The sequence below is a fragment of the Ciconia boyciana genome, chromosome 31, assembly GCF_034638445.1.
Source record: "Ciconia boyciana chromosome 31, ASM3463844v1, whole genome shotgun sequence".
In the NCBI taxonomy this organism is placed as follows: Eukaryota; Metazoa; Chordata; class Aves; order Ciconiiformes; family Ciconiidae; genus Ciconia; species Ciconia boyciana.
In genome coordinates, this window is record NC_132964.1 from 1,251,620 (window position 1) to 1,279,471 (window position 27,852).

General features: G+C 63.8%; 2 protein-coding genes across 2 annotated transcripts; both read left to right on the forward strand.

Annotated features, from left to right (window-relative positions):
* Positions 1-1,741: 1,741 nt before the first annotated feature.
* PGLYRP2 (peptidoglycan recognition protein 2) lies at positions 1,742-7,586 on the forward strand. Its single transcript, XM_072848333.1, has 5 exons — positions 1,742-1,793; positions 4,613-5,452; positions 6,394-6,604; positions 6,685-6,979; positions 7,455-7,586. Exons 1-5 carry the CDS (start codon positions 1,742-1,744, stop codon positions 7,584-7,586), a joined length of 1,530 nt encoding a protein of 509 aa, XP_072704434.1.
* A 696-nt stretch (positions 7,587-8,282) lies between these two features.
* On the forward strand, positions 8,283-27,802 carry RASAL3 (RAS protein activator like 3). Its single transcript, XM_072848361.1, has 20 exons — positions 8,283-8,315; positions 11,620-12,034; positions 14,798-14,807; positions 17,547-17,661; positions 17,782-17,866; positions 19,725-19,813; positions 19,912-20,000; positions 20,076-20,208; positions 20,998-21,096; positions 22,198-22,734; positions 23,278-23,422; positions 23,661-23,805; positions 24,503-24,739; positions 25,181-25,382; positions 25,520-25,623; positions 26,489-26,801; positions 26,889-27,014; positions 27,092-27,291; positions 27,408-27,483; positions 27,559-27,802. Exons 2-20 carry the CDS (start codon positions 11,620-11,622, stop codon positions 27,706-27,708), a joined length of 3,270 nt encoding a protein of 1,089 aa, XP_072704462.1. The 5' UTR covers positions 8,283-8,315; the 3' UTR covers positions 27,709-27,802.
* Positions 27,803-27,852: the final 50 nt, after the last annotated feature.

Below are 27,852 nucleotides of genomic sequence, written 5' to 3' on the forward strand. Positions count from 1 at the left end.
ACGGTGGTGTCACGTGTCCCCGCAGCGGGGTGTCATCATGCGCATCCTGGTGGCTTTGTTGTGATGCGTGTCCTGGTGGCATCGTCCCTCCCCACGTGTGCTGGTGACATTGTCCTTTGACGTGTGTCCTGGTGGCATCGTCCCCCCATGTGTCCTGGTGGCATCATCCCTTGACGTGTCCTGGTGGCATCGTCCCCCCGTGTGTGTGTCCCGGTGGCTTCATGCCCTGACATGTGTCCTGGTGGCATCGTCCCCCCCCACGTGTGCTGGTGACATTGTCCTTTGACATGTGTCCTGGTGGCTTCATGCCCTGACATGTGTCCTGGTGGTATCATCCCCCCAGGCGTGTCCTGGTGACATCATCCCTTGACGTGTCCTGGTGGCATCGTCCCCCCGTGTGTGTGTCCTGGTGGCTTCACGCCATGACATGTGTCCTGGTGGCATCGTCCCCCCAGGCGTGTGCTGGTGGCATCATCCCTTGACGTGTCCTGGTGGCATCGTCCCCCCAGGTGTGTGCTGGTGGCTTCACGCCATGACATGTGTCCTGGTGGCATCGTCCCCCCAGGCGTGTGCTGGTGACATTGTCCTTTGACATGTGTCCTGGTGGCTTCACGCCATGACATGTGTCCTGGTGGCATCGTCCCCCCATGTGTCCTGGTGGCATCATCCCTTGACGTGTCCTGGTGGCATCGTCCCCCCGTGTGTGTGTCCTGGTGGCTTCACGCCATGACATGTGTCCTGGTGGCATCATCCCCCCAGGCGTGTGCTGGTGACATCATCCCTTGACGTGTCCTGGTGGCATCGTCCCCCTCACACGTGTGCTGGTGACATCATCCTTTGACGTGTGTCCTGGTGGCATTGTCCCTTGACGTGTCCTGGTGACATCACGCCCTGATGTGTGTCCTTGTGGCACACGCACACGCCCCCCTCTGCATGCACACGCACATGGGCATGCACACGTGTGCACACACATATCAACATATGCACACGCGCCTTGTGCATACGTGTATGTATGCACACACCCCCTGCACGCACGTACATGCACATGCAAACACACGTGTGTACACGCACACCCCATGCACACGCACACGCAGACACAGGTACCCCTGCACGCACCCCTGCGCGCACCCCTGCACGCACCCCTGCGCGCACACGCATGCACGACGCGCACACACGTGTGCACACACACATGCACATATGCACACACCCCCTGTGCATGCACACATATGCATACACACGCATGCACATGTGCGTGTACACACACACGTATGTATGCGCACCCACTCCATGCACACACATGCACACACATGTGTGCACGCACCCCCTGCACAAGCACACGCACGCACACACGTGTGTAAGCACACCCCACGCACACACACGCATGTCTGCGCCCCCTGCACAAGCACACGCACACACACGTGCACGTATGTACACGCTTCTTGTGCGCACACACCCCACACACCCGCCCACGCACACGCGTGTCGCCCCTTCCTAGCCCCCCCCGCGCGCGTGTGACCACCGCCACGCGCGCGCACACGCGCACATACGTGTGGCTTAGCCGCCCCGCCGGAAGTGCCCACGCAACACACACGTGTGTCGCCCTGCCACACCCCCTCGTGCCCGTGTGTCCGTGTCCCCACCCCGCCACCGTCCCCCGCCCCCGGTGACATTTGGGCCACGGGGCCGAAGTCCGGCGAGGCCGCGACGCGGGAGGCAGCGAGCGGGTGCCGCGTCCCGCACCATGCTCCCGTGGCTCCTCATGGCTCTGAGCGTCTGCACCCGGCCCGGCACAGGTAGGCACATGCCACGACACGCCAAGACACGCCACGACACTCCACAGCACTCTGCAACACCCCACAACGCGCCACAACATGCTACAGCACACCACGATAGGCCACGCCACGCCACGACATGCCGCAACACTCCACAACACACCACAGCATGCTACAGCACGCCACAACATGCTACAGCATGCCACAACATGCTACAACACACCATGATATGGCACGACACGCCACAACACTCCACAACATGCCACAACATGCTACAACACACCACGACATGCCACGACATGCTGCAACACCCCACAACACTCTACAACACACCACAACATGCTACAACACACCATGATATGGCACGACACGCCACAACACTCCACAACATGCCACAACATGCTACAACACACCACGACATGCCACGACATGCTGCAACACCCCACAACACTCTACAACACACCACAACATGCTACAACACACCATGATATGGCACAACACGCCACAACACTCCACAACTTGCCACGACATGCCACAACATGCTACAGCACACCACGATATCTCACAACATGCCACAGCACCCCACAAGATGCCACAACACTCCACAACACGCCACAACATGCTACAGCACACCATGATAGGCCACAACATGCCGCGACATGCCGCAACACCCCACAACACGCTACAACACACCACAACACTCCACGACACCCCACAACACGCCACAACATGCTACAATGCACCACGGTACGCCACAACACCCCACAACACCCCACGACACGCTACAACATACCACAACACGCCACAAGATGCTACAGCACACCATGATATGCCACGACACCTCATGACACCCCACAACACGCCACAGCACGCCACATCACCCCACAACACGCCACAACATGCCACAGCACACCACGCCATGCCACGACACCCCACATCACCCCACAACACGCCACAACATGCTACAACACACCACGATATGCCACAACACCCCACAACACGCCACGACACCCCACAACACGCTACAACACACCACAACATGCCACAACATGCTACAGCACACCACGCCATGCCACACCACGCCACGCCATGCCACAACACGCCACACCACGCCACAATACATCACAACCCGCCCCGGCGTGCAGCCACCCACTACAACACACCCCAACACGCCACCACACGCGTGTGGCAACCTCCGAGCCCCTTTTCGGGCCCAAATGGCTCCAGTTGCGCTTTTTTCCCCTAATTAGGGCGATTTTAGCCCAAATCTGTGCCCACGTGGGTGGGGCCGGGGGGGTCAGCGGGGCCGGGGGAGGGGCTGCACCCAGTTTTGGGCAGGTTTGGCGTCAGCCAGGGTTCGGGTGCTCGCGACGGGTGCAGTCGCCCTGGTTTGGGGTGCTTTTGCCCTTTTTTGGGTGTCCCTTTCCCTTTTTTGGGGCAGCTTTTGCCCTTTTTTTGATGTTTTCACCCTGGTTTGGCTGCAGTCGCCCAGTTCTGGGTGCCTTTGCTATTTTTTTGGGTGCTTTTGCCTTTTCTTGGGTGCTCGCACCCTGTTCTGGGTGCTTTACTCCTGCTTTTGGGGTGTTTTTGCCCTGGTTTGGGTGCATTCACCCTATTCTGGGTGCTTTCACCCTGTTCTGGGTGCTTTGGTCCTGGTTTTGGGTGCTTTCACCCTGTTTTGGGTGCTTTCACCCTGGTTTTGGGTGCTTTCACCCTGTTGTGGGTGCTTTTGTCCTGGTTTTGGGTGCTTTCGTCCTGGTTTTGGGTGCTTTCACCCTGTTTTGGGTGCTTTTGCCCTGGTTTGGGTGCTTTCACCCTGTTCTGGGTGCTTTCACTCTGTTCTGGGTGCTTTTGTCCTGGTTTTGGGTGCTTTCACCCTGGTTTTGGGTGCTTTCACCCTGTTCTGGGTGCTTTTGTCCTGTTTTGGGGTGTTTTCACCCTGTTTTGGCTACATGCACCCTTTTCCTGGGTGCTTGTGCCCTCCTCTGGGTGCTTTTTCCCTGTTTGGGGTGTATTTGCCCTTTTCTGGGTGCTTTCACCCCCTTCTGGGTGCCTTTGCCCTGCTCTGGTGTGTTTTCACCCTGGTTTGGGTGCATTCACTCTGTTTTGGGTGCATTCACCCTTTTCCTGGGTGCTTGCGCCCTCTTCTGGGTGCTTTCACATTGCGCTGGGTGCCTTCACCCCGCTTTGGGTGCATTTGCCCTGTTTAGGGTGTTTTCACCCACTTTTAGGTGCATTCACCCCGCTTTGGGTGCGTTCGCCCTTTTCTGGGTGCAGTCACCCTGCTCTGGGTGCTTTCGTCCTGTTTTGGGTGCATTTCCCCTTCTTTGGGTACTTTCCCATCGCTTTGGGCGCTTTCACCCTGTTTTGGGTGCATTCACTCTCTTCTGGGTGCCTTCGCCCTGTTTTGGGTGCATTCACCCTGTTTTGGGTCTTTTCACCCTGTTTTGGGTGCTTTGCCCTGTTTTGGGTGCATTCACCCTTTCCCTGGGTGCTTGCGCCCTCCTCTGGGTGCTTTCACATTGCCCTGGGTGCATTCACCCAGTTTGAGGTGCTTTCACCCTGTTTTGGGTGCATTTGCTCTGGTTTTGGGTGCATTTGCCCTTTTCTGGGCGCATTTGCTCTGCTGTGGGTGCTTTCACCCTGTTTTGGGTGCATTCGCCCTGTTTTGGGTGCGTGTCCCTTCATTTTGGTGCAGTCACCCCGTTTTGGGTGCACACTCGCCCACCCTGCGAGACTCTTGCCATCCCTGCACCCATGGGCGCTATGCCTGCACCCGCGGGTACCCCGACCCCACGGGTGTCCCTCGGTCCTCTCCCACGTCCCCGTCCCCTCCCCAGGTCTCCCACCACGCACCATGGACTCCGTGGTTCAGATCATGGAAGCCCTTGAGTCGACTGACCACGGCTTCAACGGCACCGTACCGGAGCTGGCGCGGGCGCTGGGTGGCTGCGGCACCCCGGGGTGCCGCGCGGTGCTGGGAGAGCCACCCGATGTCCCACCAGCCCCACCAACGCTCAGCCACGAGCAGTGGCTGCTCTTCACCCAACTCCTGCGCCACGACGCCGCAGCACCCGAGCGCGGCGCGGTGCTGGCACCCGACGGCTCCACCGTCGCCCTTGGCCCCCTCCTCGCCGGCATCGAGGTTGGCCTCAAGCGGGCGGCGGGGTGGCCCATCCCCACCGTCGAGCCACCCATCGACGCGCTCTACGCCGTCACCATCACCGAGGCTTTGGGGACATCCTTCCTCTTGGCTCGTGACGGTGATGGCAACCGAGCCACGCTGGGACCCGGCGGCTGTTGGGACGATGTGGACGACCCCCAAAACTACACTCTGCTGGGACCCCCGTCACCCATCCCTGATGCCATCGCCAACGGGGCGATGGATGGGGTGCTGCTGGGTGCCCACCTGGCCCGAGCACCCACCCCACTCGCCGACCTTCTCCGGGGCTACTACGGGACGGGCAACAGCACGGAGAAAGGGCGACCACCCAGCAGTTACCGGCGGCGAGATTTTGGGGTGCTGACGGGGCCAGGGAAGCTGGAGGAGGAGGTGGCGGCGATGCTGAGGGTGCTGCGGGTGCTGCCACCCACCCGGGAGCTGTTGGAGGACGTGGGGCCGGAGGAGGTGGTGGCCATCGCTCGTCAAGCGGCGCAGGACTTCACGGAGGTCTACGTGGGTAGGAAGGTGGCACCGGGTTGCGATATCACGTCTGGCCCCCCCAAAAAAAATTGGGTGGGAGCCCCTGGGTGGGGCTGGGGGTCCCCAGTGTCACCCCAGTGTAGGTGGCATTGGGGGGAGTTAAGTTGTGGGACCTGACTGGTGACATATGGCCTGGCATGGTCAGACACCACCATGTCCCCTGGATGGACACCACTGTGTCCCCAGATGGTGGTCCCTTGATGGACACCACCATGTCCCCTGGATGGACACCACTGTGTCCCCAGATGGTGGTCCCTTGATGGACACCACCATGTCCCCTGGATGGACACCACTGTGTCCCCAGATGGTGGTCCCTTGATGGACACCACCATGTCCCCTGGATGGACACCACTGTGTCCCCAGATGGTGGTCCCTTGATGGACACCACCATGTCCCCTGGATGGACACCACTGTGTCCCCATGATGGACACCCACAGGTCCCTTGGGTGGACACCAGTGTGTCCCCTGGATGGACGTCGGTGTGTCTCCTGGATGGACACCATTGTGTCTACTGCATGGACACCACTGTGTCCCCTAGATGGACACTGGTGTGTCCCCAGATGGTGGTCCCTGGATGGACACCATCATGTCCCTTGGATAATGGGTCCTTGGACACCGCTTTGTCCCCTGGATGGCCACCACCTCTGGATGGACACCAGCGTGTCCTCAGTTGGTGGGTCCCTGACCAGACACCACCGTGTCCTCTGGACACAGCCATGTCCCCAGCCAAGGGACACCCCGAGCAGACGCTCCACGTCCCCTAGATGAGGACATGACACCACCATGTCCCAGGCCAAGGGGTTCCTCAGCTGGGCAGATGCTCCATGTCCCCAAGACCCCAAGGGTACGCTGCCGCGTCCCCAACTGCCCGTAGGACCAGGCAAGTCCCCTTCTTCCACCGCCTGCCTTCCCTCACAGAGTGCCCGGCCATCGTGCCCCGGTGCATCTGGGGTGCCCGTCCCTACCGGGGCACCCCCAGACCGTTGACCCTCCCCTTGGGCTCTGTCTACATCCACCACACCTTCATACCCAGCACCCCGTGCCGCACCTTCACCGCCTGCGCCCGCGCCATGCGCGCCATGCAACGCTTCCACCAGGACACCCGCGGTTGGGATGACATCGGCTACAGGTGAGACCGTCACCGTCACCCCACCGCGGTCCCCGTCACCCATCTCCGGGCAGCTCAGGTTGACCCATGGGTGCTTGCAGCTTCATGGTGGGGTCGGACGGGTACCTGTACCAAGGCCGAGGTTGGCACTGGGTTGGTGCCCACACCAGAGGCTACAACAGCAAAGGCTACGGCGTGGGCTACGTTGGAGACTTCTCGGTCACCTTGCCGGACCCCGATGCCATCGCCCTGGTGAGGGACAGGCTCCTGCCCTGCGCCGTGCGGACCGGCCGGCTTCACCGCAACTACACCCTCCGTGGCCACCGCCAGATGGGTCACACCGACTGCCCCGGTAACTCCCTCTTCCGTGAGATTGAGACCTGGCACGGCTTCAAGGTGAGCACCGAGCTCTGTGGCATCTCCAGGGGTTGGAGGTTTGGTGGCCGGTTGGGGTGTCTGGTCTGGTCTGGTGTGGCCAGGAGGGTGGGGGTTTGGTGGGGGGTGGATGTGGGAGGTGATGTTGGGACTGATCGTGGTTTCTTCTCTCCTCTGCAGTGAGGACCGGCCCCGGGGGTCCTGGTCTGGATGGGTGCGGGCAAGGTTGGATCATGGTCTAGATGGATGGTGGCCCAATGGGTGATGGTCTGGATGGACCCTGGTCCAACAGATGTTGGCTCAATGGACCCCAGCCTGGGTAGACCCTGGTTCAGATGGACACCACTGGTGGACCCCAGCCTGGGTAGACCCTGGTTCAGATGGACACCACTGGTGGACACCAGCCTGGGTAGACCCTGGTTCAGATGGACACCACTGGTGGACCCCAGCCTGGGTAGACCCTGGTTCAGATGGACCCTGGTCCAATGGATGCCAGCCCAGATGGACCTTGGTCCACACGGAACCTGACCCAATGGTTGCCATCATGGATTGGCCCTGGTCCAAGTGGACACCAGCCCAATGGATGCCAACCCTGATGGACACTAGCCCAGAAGGACCCCAGCCTTGAAGGCTACCAGCCTGGAGAGATAGATCCTGGCCCAGGTGGCCACCAGCCCGGATGGATCCTGGCCTGGCCCCACTGGCCCAACAGACCATCCCCGTAGCCACAATAAAGTCAGTGCCAGGACATGAGCTTCGGCTGGTCCCTGGAGAGGGAGGGGGAAACTGAGGCACGGGGTGGGGGTTGGCCATGGGGTCATAGGATAGGACTCGAGCGAGGGACCCGGGACCTGCTGCAGGGCTGGGTGCTGCGGCACGCGCGTGTGTGGACGTGCACACGTGCGCCCAAGCAGCACTGTCCCCCCTTAACCCACCTTGAAGACCCCACATGACCCCCGAGGAGACACCCCCCCCCCTCCATACCCCCCCCGCGATGGGCATCCAGCCCCCCGAGGTGCCCACTCCGCACCCCGCACCGCAGCATCCAGACACTTCCATCGCCGGCACCCGTTCACTCTGAAACCTAATGATGGCGTTTAAGTTGAATGCATGCAGCCAGCCACCAGGCTAACCCAGCCCACCCCCCCCCACGCCGCGGGGTGGCCCGGGGTGGCTCACCCTTGCCCCGAGCCGTGGCCAAGCGTGAGCCGGGCCGAGTCGGGAGCGGAGATAACATCATCGGGGCAGAGGCGGAGGTGAGGGTGTGACTGAAACTCCTGCCTGGTCACATGGGGAAGCCACGACAGGAACCGGGGCAGCCGAGTGTGGGTGCCGGAGCAGGGAGAGAACAGCCGAGGTACCACGGAGACCTGGGGGGGGGGGGGTGCATGGGGTGGGTGGCACCCTGGGGTGATGCTCCAGCCTTGGGGGTGCACAGGGGTTGCAGGGTGCTGGGGTGGGGTGAAGCAGCACCCTGAGGAGCAAGGGGTGCTGCAGGGGAGGGTATGGGTGATGGGGTGCTGTAGGGTGCTGCAAGTTGGGGTGGGGACCCCAAAAATGCTGGCGCCCCCCCCCCCACCCCCCCCACAGGGTTTGGGCACCCTCCGCAGCTCAGCTCTAGGGTGCTGGCACCCTTCAGTTGGCGGGCACCGAAGCTGTGGGCACCCAAAGCTCACTTCCACGGCGGGGCCATGCCGGGGGGTGCCATCACGAGGGGGTCTCGGGGTGCAACCGGCCCTGTCACCCCCACCCTGGCCTGCAACCATGTGTGCACCCTGGGGTGCTGGCAGGGACCCCAGGGCCGGGGCTCGGCACGGGGTGCAGGTGCCGGGAGGAAATGCTGTGGCGGCGCGAGGGGAAACGCAACCGTGGCAGCGACGGAAGCATCTCCGGCACCCGCCTGCGCTCGGGGCCAAGGTGGTGGCGGGCCACCTGCCTGAGTGTCACCGTGTCCCTGGTGTCACCGCACCCCGGTGTCACCTAATGCTGCTGCTGCTGCTGCTGCGTGCCCGGTGCCACCACGCCCTAGCAGGGATGGGTGCTGCGTGGGGCAGGGGCTGGCGTGGGCACGGTGGCGTGGGCGCCCACTGGGTGGGGGACCTCTTCCGTGGGCAGGGGCACCTCAGGGACATGGGCACCCAAAAGGTGGGGACCCCTCGGTGGGCAGGGGCACCCCAGGGACATGGGCACCCACAAGATTGGGACCCCTTGGTGGGCAGGGCCACCCCGGAGCCATGGGCACCCACTAGGTGGGGGCCCCCTCAGTGGGCAGGGGCACCCCAGGGACATGGGCACCCAAAAGGTGGGGACCCCTCGGTGGGCAGGGGCACCCCAGGGACATGGGCACCCAAAAGGTGGGGACCCCTCGGTGGGCAGGGCCACCCCGGAGCCATGGGCACCCACTAGGTGGGGGCCCCCTCAGTGGGCAGGGGCACCCAAGGGATGTGGGCACCCAAAAGGTGGGGACCCCTCGGTGGGCAGGGGCACCCCGGAGCCATGGGCACCCACTGGCTGGGGGCCCCTCTCAGTGTGCAGGGGCACCCCAGGGATGTGGGCACCCAAAAGGTGGGGACCTCTTGGTGGGCAGGGGCACCCCAGGGACGTGGGCACCCACAAGATTGGGACCCCTTGGTGGGCAGGGGCACCCCGGAGCCATGGGCACCCACTAGGTGGGGGCCCCCTCAGTGGGCAGGGGCACCCCAGGGACATGGGCACCCAAAAGGTGGGGACCCCTCGGTGGGCAGGGGCACCCCAGGGACGTGGGCACCCAAAAGGTGGGGACCCCTCGGTGGGCAGGGGCACCCCAGGGACATGGGCACCCAAAAGGTGGGGACCCCTCGGTGGGCAGGGCCACCCCGGAGCCATGGGCACCCAAAAGGTGGGGGCCCCCTCAGTGGGCAGGGGCACCCAAGGGATGTGGGCACCCAAAAGGTGGGGACCCCTCAGTGGGCAGGGGCACCCCAGGGACATGGGCACCCAGAAGATGGGGTCCCCTCATGGGCAGGGCCACCCCGAAGCCATGGGCACCCACTGGGTGGGGGCCCCCTCAGTGGGCAGGGGCACCCAAGGGACATGGGCACCCAAAAGGTGGGGACCCCTCGGTGGGCAGGGGCACCCCAGGGACATGGGCACCCAAAAGGTGGGGACCCCTCGGTGGGCAGGGGCACCCCAGGGACATGGGCACCCAAAAGGTGGGGACCCCTCGGTGGGCAGGGCCACCCCGGAGCCATGGGCACCCACTAGGTGGGGGCCCCCTCAGTGGGCAGGGGCACCCAAGGGATGTGGGCACCCAAAAGGTGGGGACCCCTCAGTGGGCAGGGGCACCCCAGGGACATGGGCACCCAGAAGATGGGGTCCCCTCATGGGCAGGGCCACCCCGAAGCCATGGGCACCCACTGGGTGGGGGCCCCCTCAGTGGGCAGGGGCACCCAAGGGACATGGGCACCCAAAAGGTGGGGACCCCTCGGTGGGCAGGGGCACCCCAGGGACATGGGCACCCAAAAGGTGGGGACCCCTCGGTGGGCAGGGGCACCCCAGGGACATGGGCACCCAAAAGGTGGGGACCCCTCGGTGGGCAGGGGCACCCCAGGGACATGGGCACCCAAAAGGTGGGGACCCCTCAGTGGGCAGGGGCACCCAAGGGATGTGGGCACCCAAAAGGTGGGGACCTCTTGGTGGGCAGGGGCACCCCAGGGACGTGGGCACCCACAAGATTGGGACCCCTCGGTGGGCAGGGCCACCCCGGAGCCATGGGCACCCACTGGGTGGGGGACCCCTCAGTAGGCAGGGGCACCCAAGGGATGTGGGCACCCAAAAGGTGGGGACCCCGGGGATGTGGGCACCCACAAGATGGGGTCCCCTCATGGGCTGGGCCACACCAGGAACATGGGTGCCCACTGGGTAGGGGTCCCCCTCCGTGGGCAGGGGCACCCAAGGGATGTGGGCACCCAAAAGGTGGGGACCCCTCGGTGGGCAGGGGCACCCTGGAGACATGGGCACCCCACAAGATCGGGAGCCCCCATGGTGGCTGGAGCACCCATGGAAATGGGGACCCCTTGGTGGGCAGGGCCACCCCACGGCAATGGGCACCCCAGGGTGCCCCAATGTGGGATGAGAGCACCCAAGTAGGGGTGCCTGGATTAGGGTGCTCTCTAGAAGGGCACCCAGGTAGGGGTGCCCAGATGGGGGTGCCCAGAGAGGGGCACCCAGATATGGGTGCACAAATGGGGTGATAACATAGGGGTACCCCGATAAGGGTGCCTGGATGGGGGTGCCTGGATGGGGGCACCCAGAGAAGGGTGCCTGGATAGGGGTGCCCAGATAGAGGCCCCCAGATAAGGGCACCCACACAGGGTGCCTAGATGGGGGTGCACTGGGTGAGGGCACCCAAATAGGGGTGTCTGGATAGGGTGCCCATATAGGGTACCCGTACATGGGTGCCTGGATAGGGGCACCCATAAAGGGGGACTCAGAGGTGCCTCATAGGGGTGCCTGGGTGAGGGTGCTCCGATAGGGATACTAGGACAGGGCACCCAAATAGGGGTGCCAAATGCCAGATTGGGGGTGCCCAGACAAGGGTGCCCTTCCCACCACCACCCACCCCGCTCCCCATGCCAGCCCGTGGGCACCCCGTGGCTAACATGGCTCTCCCCACCCCACAGATGGAGGTGGAGAAACCCCCGCTGGGACCCGAGCCACCGACTCTACTGAAGACCTATAAATGGCGAACGGCAGCACCCATGGGTGACCGGGAACCCGAACGGGGCACGGGGTCCCCGGGCAGCCGGCGCTGGACCCGGTTGCAGGGCTGGAAACGTTCCTACAGCCAACCCGAGTCCGATGGCCCCGATGACGGGGCTGGAAAGGGCAGCTCCAGCTTGGGGGCACCCAAGGCCAGCACCCGCCGGTCCCTCTTCCAACGGGCTTTTTCGGCCCCCTCCAAGGGGACCAAGGAGACTCGGGGACCCGAGGGTGGCAAGGCCACCCTGCAGAAGTACCTGCGCTCCATGTCCAAGAAGAAGGGACATGGCGAGAGCGGTGCCAGGGCTGAGCAGGTGCTCCACGATGCTGTTCCAGGTAAGGGGGTGACGGGGAAGGGTGGGGGTCAGGGTGCTGGGTGCTGGTGGTGGGTGCTGGTGATGGGATAGGGGGTGGTGGTTGGTGATGGGTTGGGGGTGATGGGCGATGGGTTGGGGGGTGATGGGTGGTGCGTGGTGGTGGTTGGTGATGGTTGGGGAGTGGTGGGTGATGGGTGATGGATTAGGGGTGGGGGGTGATGATGATGGGTGATGGATTGAGGGTGATGGGTGGGGGTGATGATGATGGGTGATGGGTGGGGGTGATGATGATGGGTGATGGATTGGGGGTGATGGGTGGGGGTGATGATGATGGGTGATGGATTAGGGGTGATGATGATGGGTGATGGATTGGGGGTGATGGGTGGGGGTGATGATGATGGGTGATGGATTGGGGGTGATAAATTGGGGGTGAGGGATGATGGGTTGGGGGCCGATGGGTGGTGGGCAATGGAAATGGGTGATGATCTGGGATGCAATGGGTGATGGGTGGTGGGTTGGGGGCAACGGGCAGTGGGTGGTGGTGATGGGTGATGGGTTGGGGGGTGATGGGCAGTGCATGGGTGCTGGTGACCACTGAGGTGTGGGATGGGTGATGGGTGGGTGATGGTGGGGCACATATTGGGGGTGAAGGATGAGGCCAGGCTTTGCTGGTGTTGGGGACCTCCTGCCTGCAGGTGCCCTCCAGGGTTGGGGGAGCACCCATGGGTGCAGGATGGCTGGATCCCACCTGGCCCCAGGGCCCGCTTCCGGCCACACGTGGCCCTGGTCCCTGCGTGTGCTCGGCACGGGGCTCGGTGACGGCACGTGGAACCGTGCCAGCCCCTGTGGCACCCAGACCTGGCAAAACCGGCTTGGCTCCGGCAGGGCCACCCACGGTGCAGGCAGGGCCCTGGGGCAGGGCAGCCACACGGGTTTGTCCCCACCACGGCATTGGGGACAAGTGTGGCCTGGCATTGCCACGCCGACGGTGGCACAGCCACACGTCCCCCAGCATCGCCACCCCGACTGCGGCATGGCCGTGGCCATATATCCCTTGGCATCGCCACGCTCCTGGTGGCACCGCCGTGGTGTCGTGGTTTAACCCCAGCCGGCGACTCAGCCCCACCCAGCCGCTCGCTCACTCCCCCCCGGCGGGATGGGGGAGAGAATCGGAAGGGTAAAAGCGAGAAAACTCGGGGGTTGGCATAAAGACAGTTTGAGAGGGAAAGCAAAGGCCGCGCGCGCAGGCGAAGCGAAGCCAGGAATTCCTTCACCCCTTCCCGGGGGCAGGCCGGGCTTCGGCCATCTCCGGGCCAGCAGGGCTCCATCGCGCCTCACGGTGACTTGGGAAGACCAACGCCAGCACTCCCGGCGTGTGATTCTTCTTCTCCCCCAGCTTTATCCGCTGAGCGCGACGCCGTACGGTGCGGGACGTCCCTTTGGGCAGTCGGGGTCAGCCGTCCCGGCCGTGTCCCCTCCCAGCTCCTTGCGCCCCCCCAGCCGCTCGCTGGTGGGGTGGGGTGAGGAGCAGAAAAGCTCTTGACTGGGTGTCAGCACTGCTCAGCAGGAACGGAAACAGCCCGGCGTTAGCAACGCTGTTCCCAGCGCAAATCCAAACCGCGGCCCCTCGCCGGCGACTGTGAAGAAGATTACCTCCAGCCCAGCCCAAACCAGCACGTTCTCCACCCCTTATCCACAGAATCACGGAATCGTTTAGGTTGGAAAAGACCTTTAAGATCATCGAGTCCAACCGTTAACCTAACGCTGCCACGACCACCACTGCACCGTGTCCCTAAGCACCTCATCCAAACGGCTTTTAAATACCTCCAGGGATGGCGACTCAACCGCTGCCCTGGGCAGCCTGTTCCGATGCTGGAGAACCCTTTCCGTGAAGTCAAATTTCCTCATATCCGGTCTAAACCTCCCCTGGCGCAACTTGAGGCCATTTCCTCTCGTCCTATCGCTTGTCACTTGGGAGAAGAGACCGACCCCACCTCGCTACACCCTCCTTTGAGGTCGTTGTTGAGAGCGATGAGGTCTCCCCTCAGCCTCCTTCTCTCCAGGCTGAACAACCCCAGTCCCTCAGCCGCTCCCCATCAGCCTTGTGCTCCAGACCCTTCCCCAGCTCCGTTGCCCTTCTCTGGACACGCTCCAGCCCCTCCATGTCTCTCTTGGAGCGAGGGGCCCAACGCTGAACACAGCATTCGAGGTGTGGCCTCACCGCTGTTGAGCACAGGGGGGAATCCCATCCCATTGACGTCATGATCAGGTCCCACACTATCCAGGACATCCTCATCACCCACCGTCACCCTTCCCATCCTTTGATACAATGCACAGACGTCATTCCCCTAGTCTATGGACCACCCCATAAAATGTCCGTAAAATGTCCACAAAATGTCCACAAAATGTCCACTGAGTTCCTTCGGTCCATGACTTTGGGCTCCATCTGTCGTGGTGGTCACTCAGGACAGGAGAGGTGATGGGTTGCGTGGAGTTCCTGGGCACCAAAGCCAGCTCAGGTCAGGTCGCTGCTGCAAGGACCTCCTGCTGCAAGGACCTGCTGCGAGGACCCTCCTTGTAAGGCTTCTCCTCCATTGGTTGGGGGGTTCCTGCTATAGTCATCTCCAGAACGTGCAACTCAAATCCTGGGTTACAACAATTTCAAGGTATTTCCATTCCAATCTCCACCCCTGGTCCCTTTGGGCCAGACCATCGGGTTTAACGTTGCAATGAACTCCTCCCCTTGGCCCTGCTCCGCCTTGGACTTATCTACAGACTGCAGTCCCTGAGGGGTGTACCTGCTCCAGTGGAACCTCATCGATGAGCCAGAGGCTCTCCAGGGCTCCACCTGCCACGGCATAGACTTATCCACAGCCACAATCGCTTTGAGGTGCACCTGTTCCAGCATGGCCATGTTCTCCATGGGCCACCATGCCTTCAGAGATAGACCTGCTCCAGAGTGGCCTTCTCCATGGGCCACCATGCCTTCAGAGACAGACCTGCTCCAGCGTGGCCTTCTCCATGGGCCACCATGCCTTCAGAGATAGACCTGCTCCAGAGTGGCCTTCTCCATGGGCCACCATGCCTTCAGAGACAGACCTGCTCCAGCGTGGCCTTCTCCATGGGCCACCATGCCTTCAGAGATAGACCTGCTCCAGAGTGGCCTTCTCCATGGGCCACCATGCCTTCAGAGACAGACCTGCTCCAGCGTGGCCTTCTCCATGGGCCACCATGCCTTCAGAGATAGACCTGCTCCAGAGTGGCCTTCTCCATGGGCCACCATGCCTTCAGAGACAGACCTGCTCCAGCGTGGCCTTCTCCATGGGCCACCATGACTTCAGAGATAGACCTGCTCCACAGATAGACCTGCTCCAGCGTGGCCTTACCCACAGCCACAGTCCCTTCAGAAGTAAACCCGCTCCAACATGGCCTTACCCATGGCTGCGGTCCCTCCAGGGGCGTACCTGCTCTGGTGAGGACTTATCCACGGCCACAGATGCTTCAGGGTGTCCTGCTCCCACGTGGCTTCATCCCCAGGTCCCAGTCCCTTCGACTGGAGTTCCCACTGGAGTTCCAGTCCGTCCAGTACCGCAGCAGCGGAAGAGCAGCGATGCCCTGGCCACCAGCCAACCCGGCAGCATCGCCATCGCGGTTATCACCGTGTCCCCAGGCACAGCAGGGCGAGGCCATCAGCAGCGCAGCGGCGCAGCAAGCAGCGAAAGCAAAAAGCCGCCGCTAACGAGCCCTAGATTCTAATTTACAGCGAGGCAAGCGAGCCAGCCCCACGGCAAGCGCAGGAGCCCGCCGATTAAAAGCTAAATAGCAATTAACAGCTATAAATTTGATCTAGCACATTGCAACCAAACCCGTCGCCGTCTCGCACCCTTCGAACCCCACGTTGGGTTTACGGAGGGGTGGAGAACGTGCTGGTTTGGGCTGGGCTGGAGGTAATCTTCTTCACAGTCGCCGACGAGGGGCCGCGGTTTGGATTTGCGCTGGGAACAGCGTTGCTAACCCCGGGCTGTTTCCGTTCCTGCTGAGCAGTGCTGACACCCAGTCAAGAGCTTTTCTGCTCCTCACCCCACCCCACCAGCGAGCGGCTGGGGGGGCGCAAGGAGCTGGGAGGGGACACGGCCGGGACGGCTGACCCCGACTGCCCAAAGGGACGTCCCGCACCGTACGGCGTCGCGCTCAGCGGATAAAGCTGGGGGAGAAGAAGAATCACACGCCGGGAGTGCTGGCGTTGGTCTTCCCAAGTCACCGTGAGGCGCGATGGAGCCCTGCTGGCCCGGAGATGGCCGAAGCCCGGCCTGCCCCCGGGAAGGGGTGAAGGAATTCCTGGCTTCGCTTCGCCCGCGCGCGCGGCCTTTGCTTTCCCTCTCAAACTGTCTTTATGCCAACCCCCGAGTTTTCTCGCTTTTACCCTTCCGATTCTCTCCCCCATCCCGCCGGGGGGGAGTGAGCGAGCGGCTGGGTGGGGCTGAGTCACCGGCTGGGGTTAAACCACCACACATGGCCACATGTCCACCAGCATCACCGCACCCATGGTGGCATGGCCATGGCCATATGTCCCCTGGCATCACCACACTCATGATGGCACCTCCATGGCCACATTTCCCCAGCATCACCACATCCATGGTGGCATGGCCATGGCCACACGTCCCCTGGCATCATCACATTCATGGTGACACCTCCATGGCCACATGTCCCCTGGCATCACCACACCCATGGTGGCACCTCCATGACCACATGTCCCCTGGCACCACCACATTCATGGTGACACCTCCATGGCCACATGTCCCCTGGCATCATCACATTCATGGTGGCACCTCCATGGCCACATGTCCCTCAGCACCACTGCACCCATGCTGGCATGGCCATGGCCACATGTCCCCTGGCATCACCACACCCATGGTGGCACCTCCATGACCACATGTCCCCTGGCACCACCACATTCATGGTGACACCTCCATGGCCACATGTCCCCTGGCATCATCACATTCATGGTGGCACCTCCATGGCCACATGTCCCTCAGCACCACTGCACCCATGGTGGCATGGCCATGGCCACATGTCCCCTGGCATTACCACACCCATGGTGGCACCTCCATGGCCACATGTCCCCTGGCACCACCACATTCATGGTGACACCTCCATGGCCACATGTCCCCTGGCATCATCACATTCATGGTGGCACCTCCATGGCCACATGTCCCTCAGCACCACTGCACCCATGGTAGCATGGCCATGGCCACATGTCCCCTGGCATCACCACACCCATGGTGGCACGGCCATGGCCACATGTCCCCTGGCATTACCACACCCATGGTGGCACGGCCATGGCCATATGTCCCGTGGCACCATCACCCGAACCATACCATGGCCATGGCCCATGTGCCGTGGTATTGTCACACCTATGGTGGCATGGCCACAGCCACATGTCCCCTGGCACTGCCATGCTGCCCATGGGTGACGGGGGCACGGTGAGCACCCAGGCTCCCCCCGACACCCTGCTCTGCACCCCCAGCGAGCACCCATGGGATGTCATCGATCCCGCTGGCTCCAGCACCCGATGCTCCGGTGTGGGATGTCTCCAACTTCTCCTTGGTGGACGGACATCTGGTCCTTGTGGGCAGGGACGAGGAGGTGAGGACACGGGGACAAGGGTCCCCTGGGCACTCAGGGGCTTGTGCCGGAGTCCCTTGGGTGTCGGGGTGCACAGATGGGTGCTGGGGACGGTGGTGTCTGACCCGTCTGTGCCACCAGGCTTCGTGCAGGAGCAGGAACCGGACAGGGAGCTCCGTCTCCGAGAGCACCAACCTGCACCCGGCGGGTGGCAGGAGGGACCCCGGTGAGCGAGCTCGCCCCGCGCCGGCACGCGCCGATGCCGCGGGGTGTTGGCACGTGCTGGCGTGAGCCGTGTGCATGTGGGTCCGGCGCAGCTCCTGTGCATGGAGCCCCTTGAGCTGCACACCGTGGCTTGCACCGTGCCGTGCGCCGTACGGCCACGCGCCGTGCACCGCACGCCGTGCCGTGCGTCGTGGCCGTGCGCTGCACGGTGCACCATGCCCCATGCCGGCCGTGCGCTGTGACACGCACCATTCACCCTGCACCATGCGCTGTGCCGTGCATTGTGGCCGTGCCCTGTGCCACGCACCGCGCTGTGCACCGCGCACCGCGCACCGTGCTCCGCACCACGGCCATGCGCCACACCACGCGCCATGCGCTGTGCACCACGACACGCGCCGTGCTGTGCGCTGTGCGCCGTGCCCCAACCCCACGTCTTGCATCATGGCCATGCCCTGTGCCGTGCCCCGTGCCCCGTGCCGTGCTCCGCAGTCATGCCCCGTGCCGTGCCCTGTGCCGTGCACCGTACCACACCCCATGCCGTGCCCGGTGTTGCGCCCATGCCGTGCCAGATGCCATGTTGCACACCGTGCCATGCGCTGTGCGCCGTGCCCCATGCTGCGCCGCGTGCTGTGCCTCGTGTCATCCACCCTGCTAAGCCTCGTGTCACACCGCGTCGTGTCCGGTGCTGTGCACCATGCCATGCACCGTGCTGTGCCCTGTGCCGCACCTCATGCAGTGCCCCATGCCGTGCCCCGTGCCATGCGCCACACGACGTGCCACGCCGTGCTCTGTGCTGTGCACCACGCCATGCACCACGCCCCACACCCCACGCCATGCCCTGTGCCATGCCCCACGCCGTGCAGCACACCATGCCTCGTGCCATGCACCATGCCATGCCCCATGCAGCGTCCCGTGCCGTGCCCCATGCCACGCAGCATGCCGTGCCCCACGCCACGCCCCACACGACGTGCCACGCCATGCCCTGTGCCATGCCCCACGCCGTGCACCGCGCACCGTGCACCACACCATGCCTCGTGCCATGCACCGTGCCATGCCCCATGCACGACGCCGTGCACCACGCCATGCTGCGCACCGTGCCGTGCCCTGTGCCGAGCACCACGTCGGGCATCATACCCCATGCCAGGCCCCACGCCATGCGCCATGCCATGCCCTGTGCCATGCACTACGCCGTGCCCCACGCCCCATGCCCCACGCCGAGCCCACCGCGAGGAGGAAGCGCTGGGTGCAAGGCTGCCTTGTACCATTACCGCTTCCTCCACGCTGCTGTGTCTGCTGATCCGAGCGATAAACACTTTCGGCTTCCTCCCCGCGCCCCTCGCCAGCGCGGGCAGACGGCATCGCCGCCAGCCATGGGGCCCCGCCGCTGGCTGCTCTGCGCCGCGCAGGGAGGTGAGTTACCCCCTCACCCCGGCACCCGCTTGGCACCGGGGCCGTCACCCGCATGGCACTGGGGTGGGGATTGTCCTGGATGGGTGCTTGGCATCGCGGCGTCACAGTACCGGGGCTGCGTCACCAGTACCGGGGCTCCGTCACCAGCACCGTGCACCGGAGCCGAGGCAGCAGGATACATCCCTCTGCCCCCTTCTCCCTCGCACCCATGAGCACCCATTTTCAGCACCCGAAGCTCGGCTACATCTCAGGGCTACAGATACGGTGAGGTGCCGGCAGGATTTGGCACCCAGGACCGGGCGTCTGGGTCCTTCCTCCAGTTTTGGTTGATGTTTCAAGGGGGGGGGAGGGGGATGTGGGTGTACCCTGCCCCCCCCACCCCTGGCATGGTGTTGGGGTGCTTGGGGTGTGGGTAAAGGGGGGGGTCCTGATGCTGGGTGCCCCTCCAGACCCGGCTGCGGATGAGAGGAGCACCCGCGGTGCTGGGAGAAGCACTGAGAGCGAGACCTCCTCCACCTCCCAGTTCAGCAATGTCAAGGTGGGCACCCCCCACCCCGATTCTAGCCCCCCCCCTCCACCCAGGGTGCTCAGCCGCACCCATGGGTGACACGGCAGCCGTCTCCTTACCCCATCCAGGGGTTGTTGTGGAAGAGGCTTCGGGAGAGGAAAGTTCGTGGCGTCCCCAAAGCCGAGACGCCGGCAGTGATAGTCCCTGACGGCGAGAGGTACGGCACCGCAGAGGGCGGGGGAGGGAGGTGGGTGCTGGTGAGGGTGCCCCCGTGACGGTCCTGTCCCCGTAGGGTGCCCAGCCGGAGTGGTTCCCGGGAGTCGCTGCTGCCGCCGCCGAGCGCGGCTGAGCTGGACCTTACCGGGGACAATGTCATCGTCCGGCCCGTGCACGGCAGCATTGTGGGCGAGAAGTTTTGCTTTCAGGTAATGGGCTTGGGTGGGTGCTCAGGGTGCCCTGGAGAGGCACCCAGGGCACCCCAGGCAACCCGGAGAGGCACTCAGGGCACCCTAAGCACCCTTGATGGGCACCCAGGGCACCCCAAGCATCCTGGAGGGGCACCCAGGGGACCCAGGGCACCCTGCACAGGCACCCAGGGCACCCTAAGCACCCCAGACAACCTGGAGGGGCACCCAGAGCACCTCAGGCAATCTGGAGGGGCACCCAGGGGACCCAGGGCACCCTGCACAGGCACCCAGTGCACCCCAGGCACCCTGGAGAGGCACCCAGGGCACCCCAAGCATCCTGGAGGGGCACCCAGGGCACCCCAAGCACCCTTGATGGGCACCCAGGGCACCCCAAGCATCCTGGAGGGGCACCCAGGGGACCCAGGGCACCCTGCACAGGCACCCAGGGCACCCCAGGCACCCTGGAGAGGCACCCAGAGAATTCAGGACAGGCATCTGGGGCACCCTAGGGTGTCCTGTACAGGCACCCGGTGCACCCCAGGCAACCTGGAGGGGCACCCAGGGCAACTTGGGCAATCTGGAGAGGCACCCAGAGCACCCAGAGCACCCTAGGCATCCTGGAGGGGCACCCAGAGCACCCTAATCATCCTGGAGAGGCACCCGTGGCACCCCGGGCACCCTGCCAAGGCACCCAGGGCACCCCAATGGGACACCCCAGCCCAGCCCTTGGCCTTGGGCACCCAGAGCCCCCAGCGCAGCCCTCCCAGGCACCCTAGGACGCTCCCCAGACACCCTCCCTGCACCCAGATCATCACGGGCGAAGGCAGCCGGTCCTTCGGGTGCACGTCCCTGGCCGAGCGCGACCGCTGGATCGAGAACCTGCGCCGAACCGTGCAGCCCAACAAGGTGGGACTGTGGGGACACCCATGGGACACCTCTGCCACCCCAGGGGACCCCCAGCACCCTGACATGAGGGGCCACCCGCTGCCCTCCTGTCTCCCCAGTGGGCAGGATGAGGCCTGCTGGCAGGGCTGGGTGGGGAAACTGAGGCACGAACCCCCCACCCTACCCTGGAGCCCTGCAGGCACCCACAGCTCCGTGTCCCCTTGTGTCCTGCTGTCCCCCGGAGGGCTTGGCTGGCCCCCATGTCCCCTCCTGTCCCCTGGTAGCTTGGCTGTCCCCTCGTGTCACCTCCTGTCCCGCTGTGGGTTTGGCTGTCCCCTCCTGTCCCCCTGAGGATTTGGTTGTCCACCCATGTCCCCATGTCCCCTCCTGTCCTCCATGTCCTCTGCAGTCCTCCATGTCCCATCATGTCCCCATGTCCCCCCACAGAATCCCTGTCCCCTCCTATTCTTCCATGTCTCCTCCTGTCCCCAGTGTCCCCTCCAGTCCCCCATGTCCCCTCTTGTCCCCTATGTGCCCTCCCATCCCCCATGTTCCCTCCTGGCCCCAGTGCCCCCTCCTGGCCCCCTCCTGGCCCCAAGCCCCTCCACTGCATCCCGTGTCCCCTCCAGTCCCCCATGTCCCCTCCAGTCTCCCACGTCTCCTCCTGTCCCTCCATGTCCCCTCTTGTCCCTCCATGTCCCCTCCTGTCCCCATTCCCACCCTGTCTCCCATGTCTCCTCCTGTCCCTCCATGTCCCCCCATTCCCACGTCCCCCCACTCTCCCCGTCCCCCATGTCCCCTTCATCCCCGCATGTCCCCTCCTGTCCCCCATGTCCCCTTCATCCCCGCATGTCCCCTCCTGTCCCTCTGTCCCTCCATGTCCCCTCCATCCTGTGTCCCTCCCTGTCCCCCATGTGTCCCCCGTTCCCCATGTCCCCTCCTGTCCCTCCATGTCCCCTCCATCCCCACGTGTCCCTCCCTGTCCCCCAGGTCCCCTCCTGTCCTCGTTCCCCCCATCCCCACATTCACCCACGGAATTCCCTATCCCCCACAGATTCATTCACCCCCTGCCACGTCCCCCACTGTCCCCTTGACCCCCACCCATGTCGCCCACCCCGGCAGGACAACTGCGAGCGCCTGGAGCTGGCGCTGAGCCTGTGGGTGTACGAAGCACGGGACCTGCCACCTCGGCGGCGTCTCCGTTGTCAACTCCACCTGGACGGCACCCTCTTCGCCCGTACCACCGCCAAGGTGGCCGGTCCTGATGGCGAGCTCTTTTGGGGTGAACTCTTCCAGTTGGCCGCCCTACCACCCGCCCGTGCCCTCACCCTCGCCCTTTGCCGCGATGACCACCCCGGTCAACCGGTGGCCTCCATCACCGTCCCCTTGGCTGAGTTGGCAGCTGCCCGGCAGCCCTTGGAGCGCTGGTACCCGCTCAGCGGTCCTGGGGGAGGTGAGCGGCTGCCGTCAGTGAGGGTGCGCGGGCGCTACCGGGAGGTGCGGGTGCTGCCCATTGTGCGCTACAAGGAGTTGGCTGAGTTCATCACCTTCCATTACCGGGAGTTGTGCGCCCGTCTGGAACCCACCATCGCCGTGCGGCACAAGGAGGAGCTGGCCGGTGCTCTGGTCCACGTCTTGCAGAGCACCGGGAAGGCCAAGGTGGAGTGGGTGCTGGCCACGGGGGTTGGGGGGAGGGGGGGTGAGGGGCAAGATGGGTGCTGCCTGGGGTGCTGCGGGCATGGTGGTTGGGTTGGGATTGACATCATGGTGCCAGGAGAGCTGGGGTGGGGTGGGATGGGATGGATGAGTTGGGTTAGGTTAGGATGGGTTGCGTTGGGTTGGGTTGGGTTGGGTTGGGATAGGATGGGATAGGGTGGATGGGTTGGGTTAGGTTGGGATGGGTTGGGATGGGTTGCGTTGGGTTGGGTTGGGTTGGGATAGGATGGGATGGGGTGGATGGGTTGGGTTGGGTTGGGTTGGAATGGGATGGGAGAGTTGGGTTGGGTTGGGTTGGGTTGGGTTGGGTTGGGTTGAGTTGGGTTGAGTTGGGTTGGGTTGGGATGGGATTGGATTGGTGGGGTGGGATGGAAAATGCAATTCAAGGGAGTGCCAGGAGATCCTGGCGCTTCCCAGGGTGGGTTGATCAAGGCTGTTTGAGGCCATGGGGTGCCCGCTGAGGCCTTCAACACATCCACCTGGCAGTCGTTCCTCATTGACCTCGGTGTGGCCGAGCTGGACCGCTTCGATGACCGTGAGGCGCTGATCTTCCGTGAGAACACGCTGGCCACCAAGGCCATCGATGAGTACATGAAACTGGTGGGGGGCAAGTACCTCCAGGACACGCTGGGTACGTCTGAACGTTACAGGTCTTTGTGGGACATTATGGGGTGTTATAGGGTGCAGGACATCCTGGGCACGACATTACAGGGTGCTACAGGGTGTTATGGGGTGCAGGGCATGGGCAGAGCATTACGGGGCTGAAGGACACCCCCAGGACATCCATGGGGATGTGGTGGGGGCTTGTCACAGCCGTGCCCATGGTGGTGGCTGGTCGGTCCCCTTATGGGCTGTCCCTTGGTGCCCAGGTGAGGCCTTGGCCCAGCTCTGCACCTCAGATGATAGCTGCGAGGTTGATCCCAGCAAATGTTCCGGCCTTGACCTCTCCGACAACCAGAACAACCTGCGGCAGGTCTGCGAGGAGACCTTCCAGCGCATTGCTGCGTCCTGCGAGTGAGGGACAGCCCTTGCGTGGGCATGGGGTTGGGCATGGGGATGGCCATGGGGGTGGGCACCTGCACAGGGATGGGTTTGGGCATGGACACCAGCACGGGCAATGGGACAGGCATGAAGGTGGGCACCAACCCCAGGAGGACTTGGGGAAAAAGCTTGGAGATGGGCATGGGCACAGGGATGAGCTTGGGGACAGGAATGGGAATGGGCAGGAGGCCGGGCACCGGCACCAGGATGGGCACGGGGATGGGTTTGGGGACTGGCACCATCCCTGGGTTGGGGATGGGCACCAGGAAGGACCTGGGGACAACCTTGGGGATGGACATGAAGGACAGGGATGGGCACCGTCCGTGGGATGGAGATGGGGACGGGCACCAGGAAGGACCTGAGGACAACCATGGGGACAGGGATGGGCACCGTCCCTGGGATGGACATGGGGATGGGCACCAGGAAGGACCTGGGGACAAGCTTGGGGACGGACATGAAGGACAGGGATGGGCACCGTCCCTGGGATGGACATGGGGATGGGCACCAGCAAGGACCTGAGGACAACCATGGGGACAAGCACAGGGGACCGACACAGGAACAAGCATCGGCATGGTGGGCACCTTGTCCCACAGCACATCATGGTGGCACACGGGGGGGCTCCAGGACCACCCACCTGCCCCAGCCCCCATCAGGACGTGTCTCCCCGCAGCGCCTTCCCGGCAGAGCTGGGCGAGATCTTCGCGGCGTGGCAGGAGGAGTGCGCGGCGCGGGGCAAGGAGCCCATCGGGCAGCGCCTGGTCTCGGCCTCCCTCTTCCTGCGGTTCCTCTGCCCCGCCATCATGTCCCCCAGCCTCTTTGGCCTCGTCCAGGAGTACCCGAGTGAGGCCACCGCCCGTACCCTCACCCTCGTGGCCAAGGTCATCCAGAACCTGGCCAACTTCACCACGTACGTCATGGCAGGGCACAGCACCAGTACTGGTGGGGAGGGACATTCACATGGGGAAGCCATGGGGCAGGGGGGACATCCCCTATATGGTGTGTGGCACGTGCCGGGGATGGTCACGGGGCAGTAGGGTTGTCCCCAACATACCATGGAGCAGCAGAGATGTCCCCTATGTGCCACGGGGCAGCAGGGACATCTCCTACACGCTATATGGCAAGCAGGGACATCTCCTACATGTCATGAACCAGCCATGGGGCAGCAGAGAACTTCTCCACTCCATGCATGGGGCTGATGTGTCCCAGCAGCAGAGCCTCATGTGTCACCTGTGGTGGCCTGACCTATGGCTGGCTTGGTCCATGATCCTGGAGGTGGCTTGGCCCGTGACCATGGTGGTGGCCCAGGCCATCACCTGGCCGCCAGGTAACCGGACATTGTGGTCCCCAGGTTTGGCGAGAAGGAGGCCTACATGGGCTTCATGAATGAGTTCTTGGAGCACAACTGGAGCACGATGACGGCCTTCCTGCAGAGCGTGGCCAACCCCGAGAGCAGCATCCACATGGCCACCTACGATGGCTACGTGGATCTGGCCCTGGAGCTCGCCACTCTCCACCTCCTGCTTTGTGACATCTTCTCCAGCCTAGACCAGGTGCCACCACCCATTTGTCCCCAAGGGTAGCTGGCGAGACTGGCCACCTCCTCCCCACAAAAAGCTGGTGTCCGCTGCCCCGTGGGTGGCACAAGGCCACCCATTGTCCCCATAATGTCCTTGTCTCATCCTGGCAGGCCACGCAGGAGGAGCTGGAGCCCCTGCCCACCATCCTCACCGCCATCAGGGAGGGGACTCCTGTCCCCGTCTCCGTCCGGCTCAGCTCCACCACGGAGCGAAGGTACTGGTGGGTGGACAGGGACACACATGGGACCAAGGTGGATGTGTGGGGCCAGGAGGAGCTTTGGTAGAGGGGGGACACTAGGATGGGTTTGGGGTGGTTCTGGTCCTGGCTCGGTTCAGGGGATGGTTCAGGTCTTGGTTGGGTCTAGGGAGATTCTGGTCCAGAATGGGCTTGGAGTCACTGGTCCCGGTTGGGTTCAGGGGATGGTTTTGGTCCCTGATGGGTTCAGCAGATGGTTGTGGTCCAGGCAGGGGATGGTTCTGGGCTGGGCTGGGTTTGGTCGACACATCTGGTCCAGGCTGGCTCCAGCAGGTGTTTCTAGTCCCAGATGGATTTAGCAGGAGGTTCTGGTCCTGGCCGGGTTCAGGATGGTTCTGGTCCCGTCTGGGTTTGAGGTGACTCTGGTCCCAGCTGGGTTTGAGGATGGTTCTGGTCCCAGCTGGGTTTGAGGATGGTTCTGGTCCCAGCTGGGTTTGAGGATGGTTCTGGTCCCAGCTGGGTTTGCAGGATGGTTCTGGTCCCAGCTGGGTTTGAGGTGACTCTGGTCCCAGCTGGGTTTGAGGATGGTTCTGGTCCCAGCTGGGTTTGAGGATGGTTCTGGTCCCAGCTGGGTTTGCAGGATGGTTCTGGTCCCAGCTGGGTTTGAGGATGGTTCTGGTCCCAGCTGGGTTTGGGGGATGTTTCTGATCCTGACTGGGTTTGGGGGACGTTCCTGGTCCCAGATGGGCTCAGGAGATGGGTGCAATCCCAACCGGGTTTGGGGTGCTTCTGGTCCTGGTTGGGTTCAGGCTGGTTCTGGCCCTTCCTAGGTCCGGCACCACGCTGGTACCTGGCCGTGCCATCGCCCCATCTCCCCTTGCAGCCCGGCGGAGAGCTTCAAACCAGGCTTCGTGCCACCGCGAGAACTGAGCAAGCACAGCCCCCTCATCAAGAGCCAGTCCCTCATCAGCGTCCGCCGCGTCCGGGGCCGGGAGGATGGACCAGAACCGGAGCCATCACCGGCACCGGTGCCATCACCACCGCCCAGCCGGGAACGCCGCAACGTGCAGCGCACCCAGAGCGTGCCGGCGCAGAGCAAAGCCGCCCGGCGCCTACGCAAGCAGAGCAGCGCCGAGCATGTGGCGGAGCCACCGGCTGAGGACAACCCGAGGTCCCTTGTCCCCCGCGACGCACCGGTAAGCCACGGCAGCCGCCACGCCACCACGTCGGGGCCGGTGCTCCGAGGAGGACGTCGGCGTTAACAGGTGCTGCCGGTGCCGTAGGGTCGTGGGAAGCTGCGCTCGTCGGTGTCGCTGCCACGCAAGTCGACGGTGCCGTGGCAGCGCTACGCGGAGGAGGCGGCGGTGACGGCACAGCGCGAACTCTACGCCATCCGCCCGTTGGAGAAGGTAACCCTGGGGTGGGTGGCAGCCGAACCCACCGGGGTGCCCCGCTGACCCCCCACCCCGTCCCCGTCCCCCTCCAGCACGGACGGTTGATCGAGGCGCTGCGGAAGGAGGTGGCGGAGAACCGGGAGAAGTTACGGCAGGCGGAGATGCAGGCGGGCGAGATGGAGGTCCAACACCGCGGCTTGCGGCAGGAGCAGGGTCAGCACCGAGAGCAGCTCGAGCGTCTCCGGCAGCAGTTGGAGGAGGCGAACGCCCGCGCGGCCAATTTGGGTGCCAGGTAGGGATGGGGAGTGGGTGCCCCAAACCAGTGGGTGCCCCAAAGCAGTGGGTGCCCCATGCCAGCGGGTGCCCCACCACGGGGTCGGGGTCTCGGCTCATCCCCAACCCAATTAGGTTGGCGGCGGCTGAAGGCACCAGGAAGAAAGACCTGGAGAGGCTGAAGACCAGCGAGGAGAAGAACCGAGAGCTGGTAAGAGCCAGGCCGTGGGAGCACCCATGGGTGACAAGAGGGACCTGGGTGGGGGCTGACGCGGTCCCCTCGCAGGAGAGACGGCTGTCGGCGCTGGAGAGGGAGCAGGCGGAGCTGCGGGGTGCCATCGCCCAGGCCCTGGGCCACCCTGGGAGGACGGGCCACCGGCTGCTGGCACGGGGTTGGGACGAGAGTGGTGACGATGCTCAGGCCACCAGTGTGTAACCGGCTGTCCCGATGTCCCCGACGTGTCCCTGCAGCCCAGTCACCCACCATCTCCTGGGCCTTTCCGAAGGGTGTTTGGTCCCTACCCAGCGGGGTGTCCCCTCCCCAGGCAATAAACGACGTTGGTGTCACCGTCACAAGGTG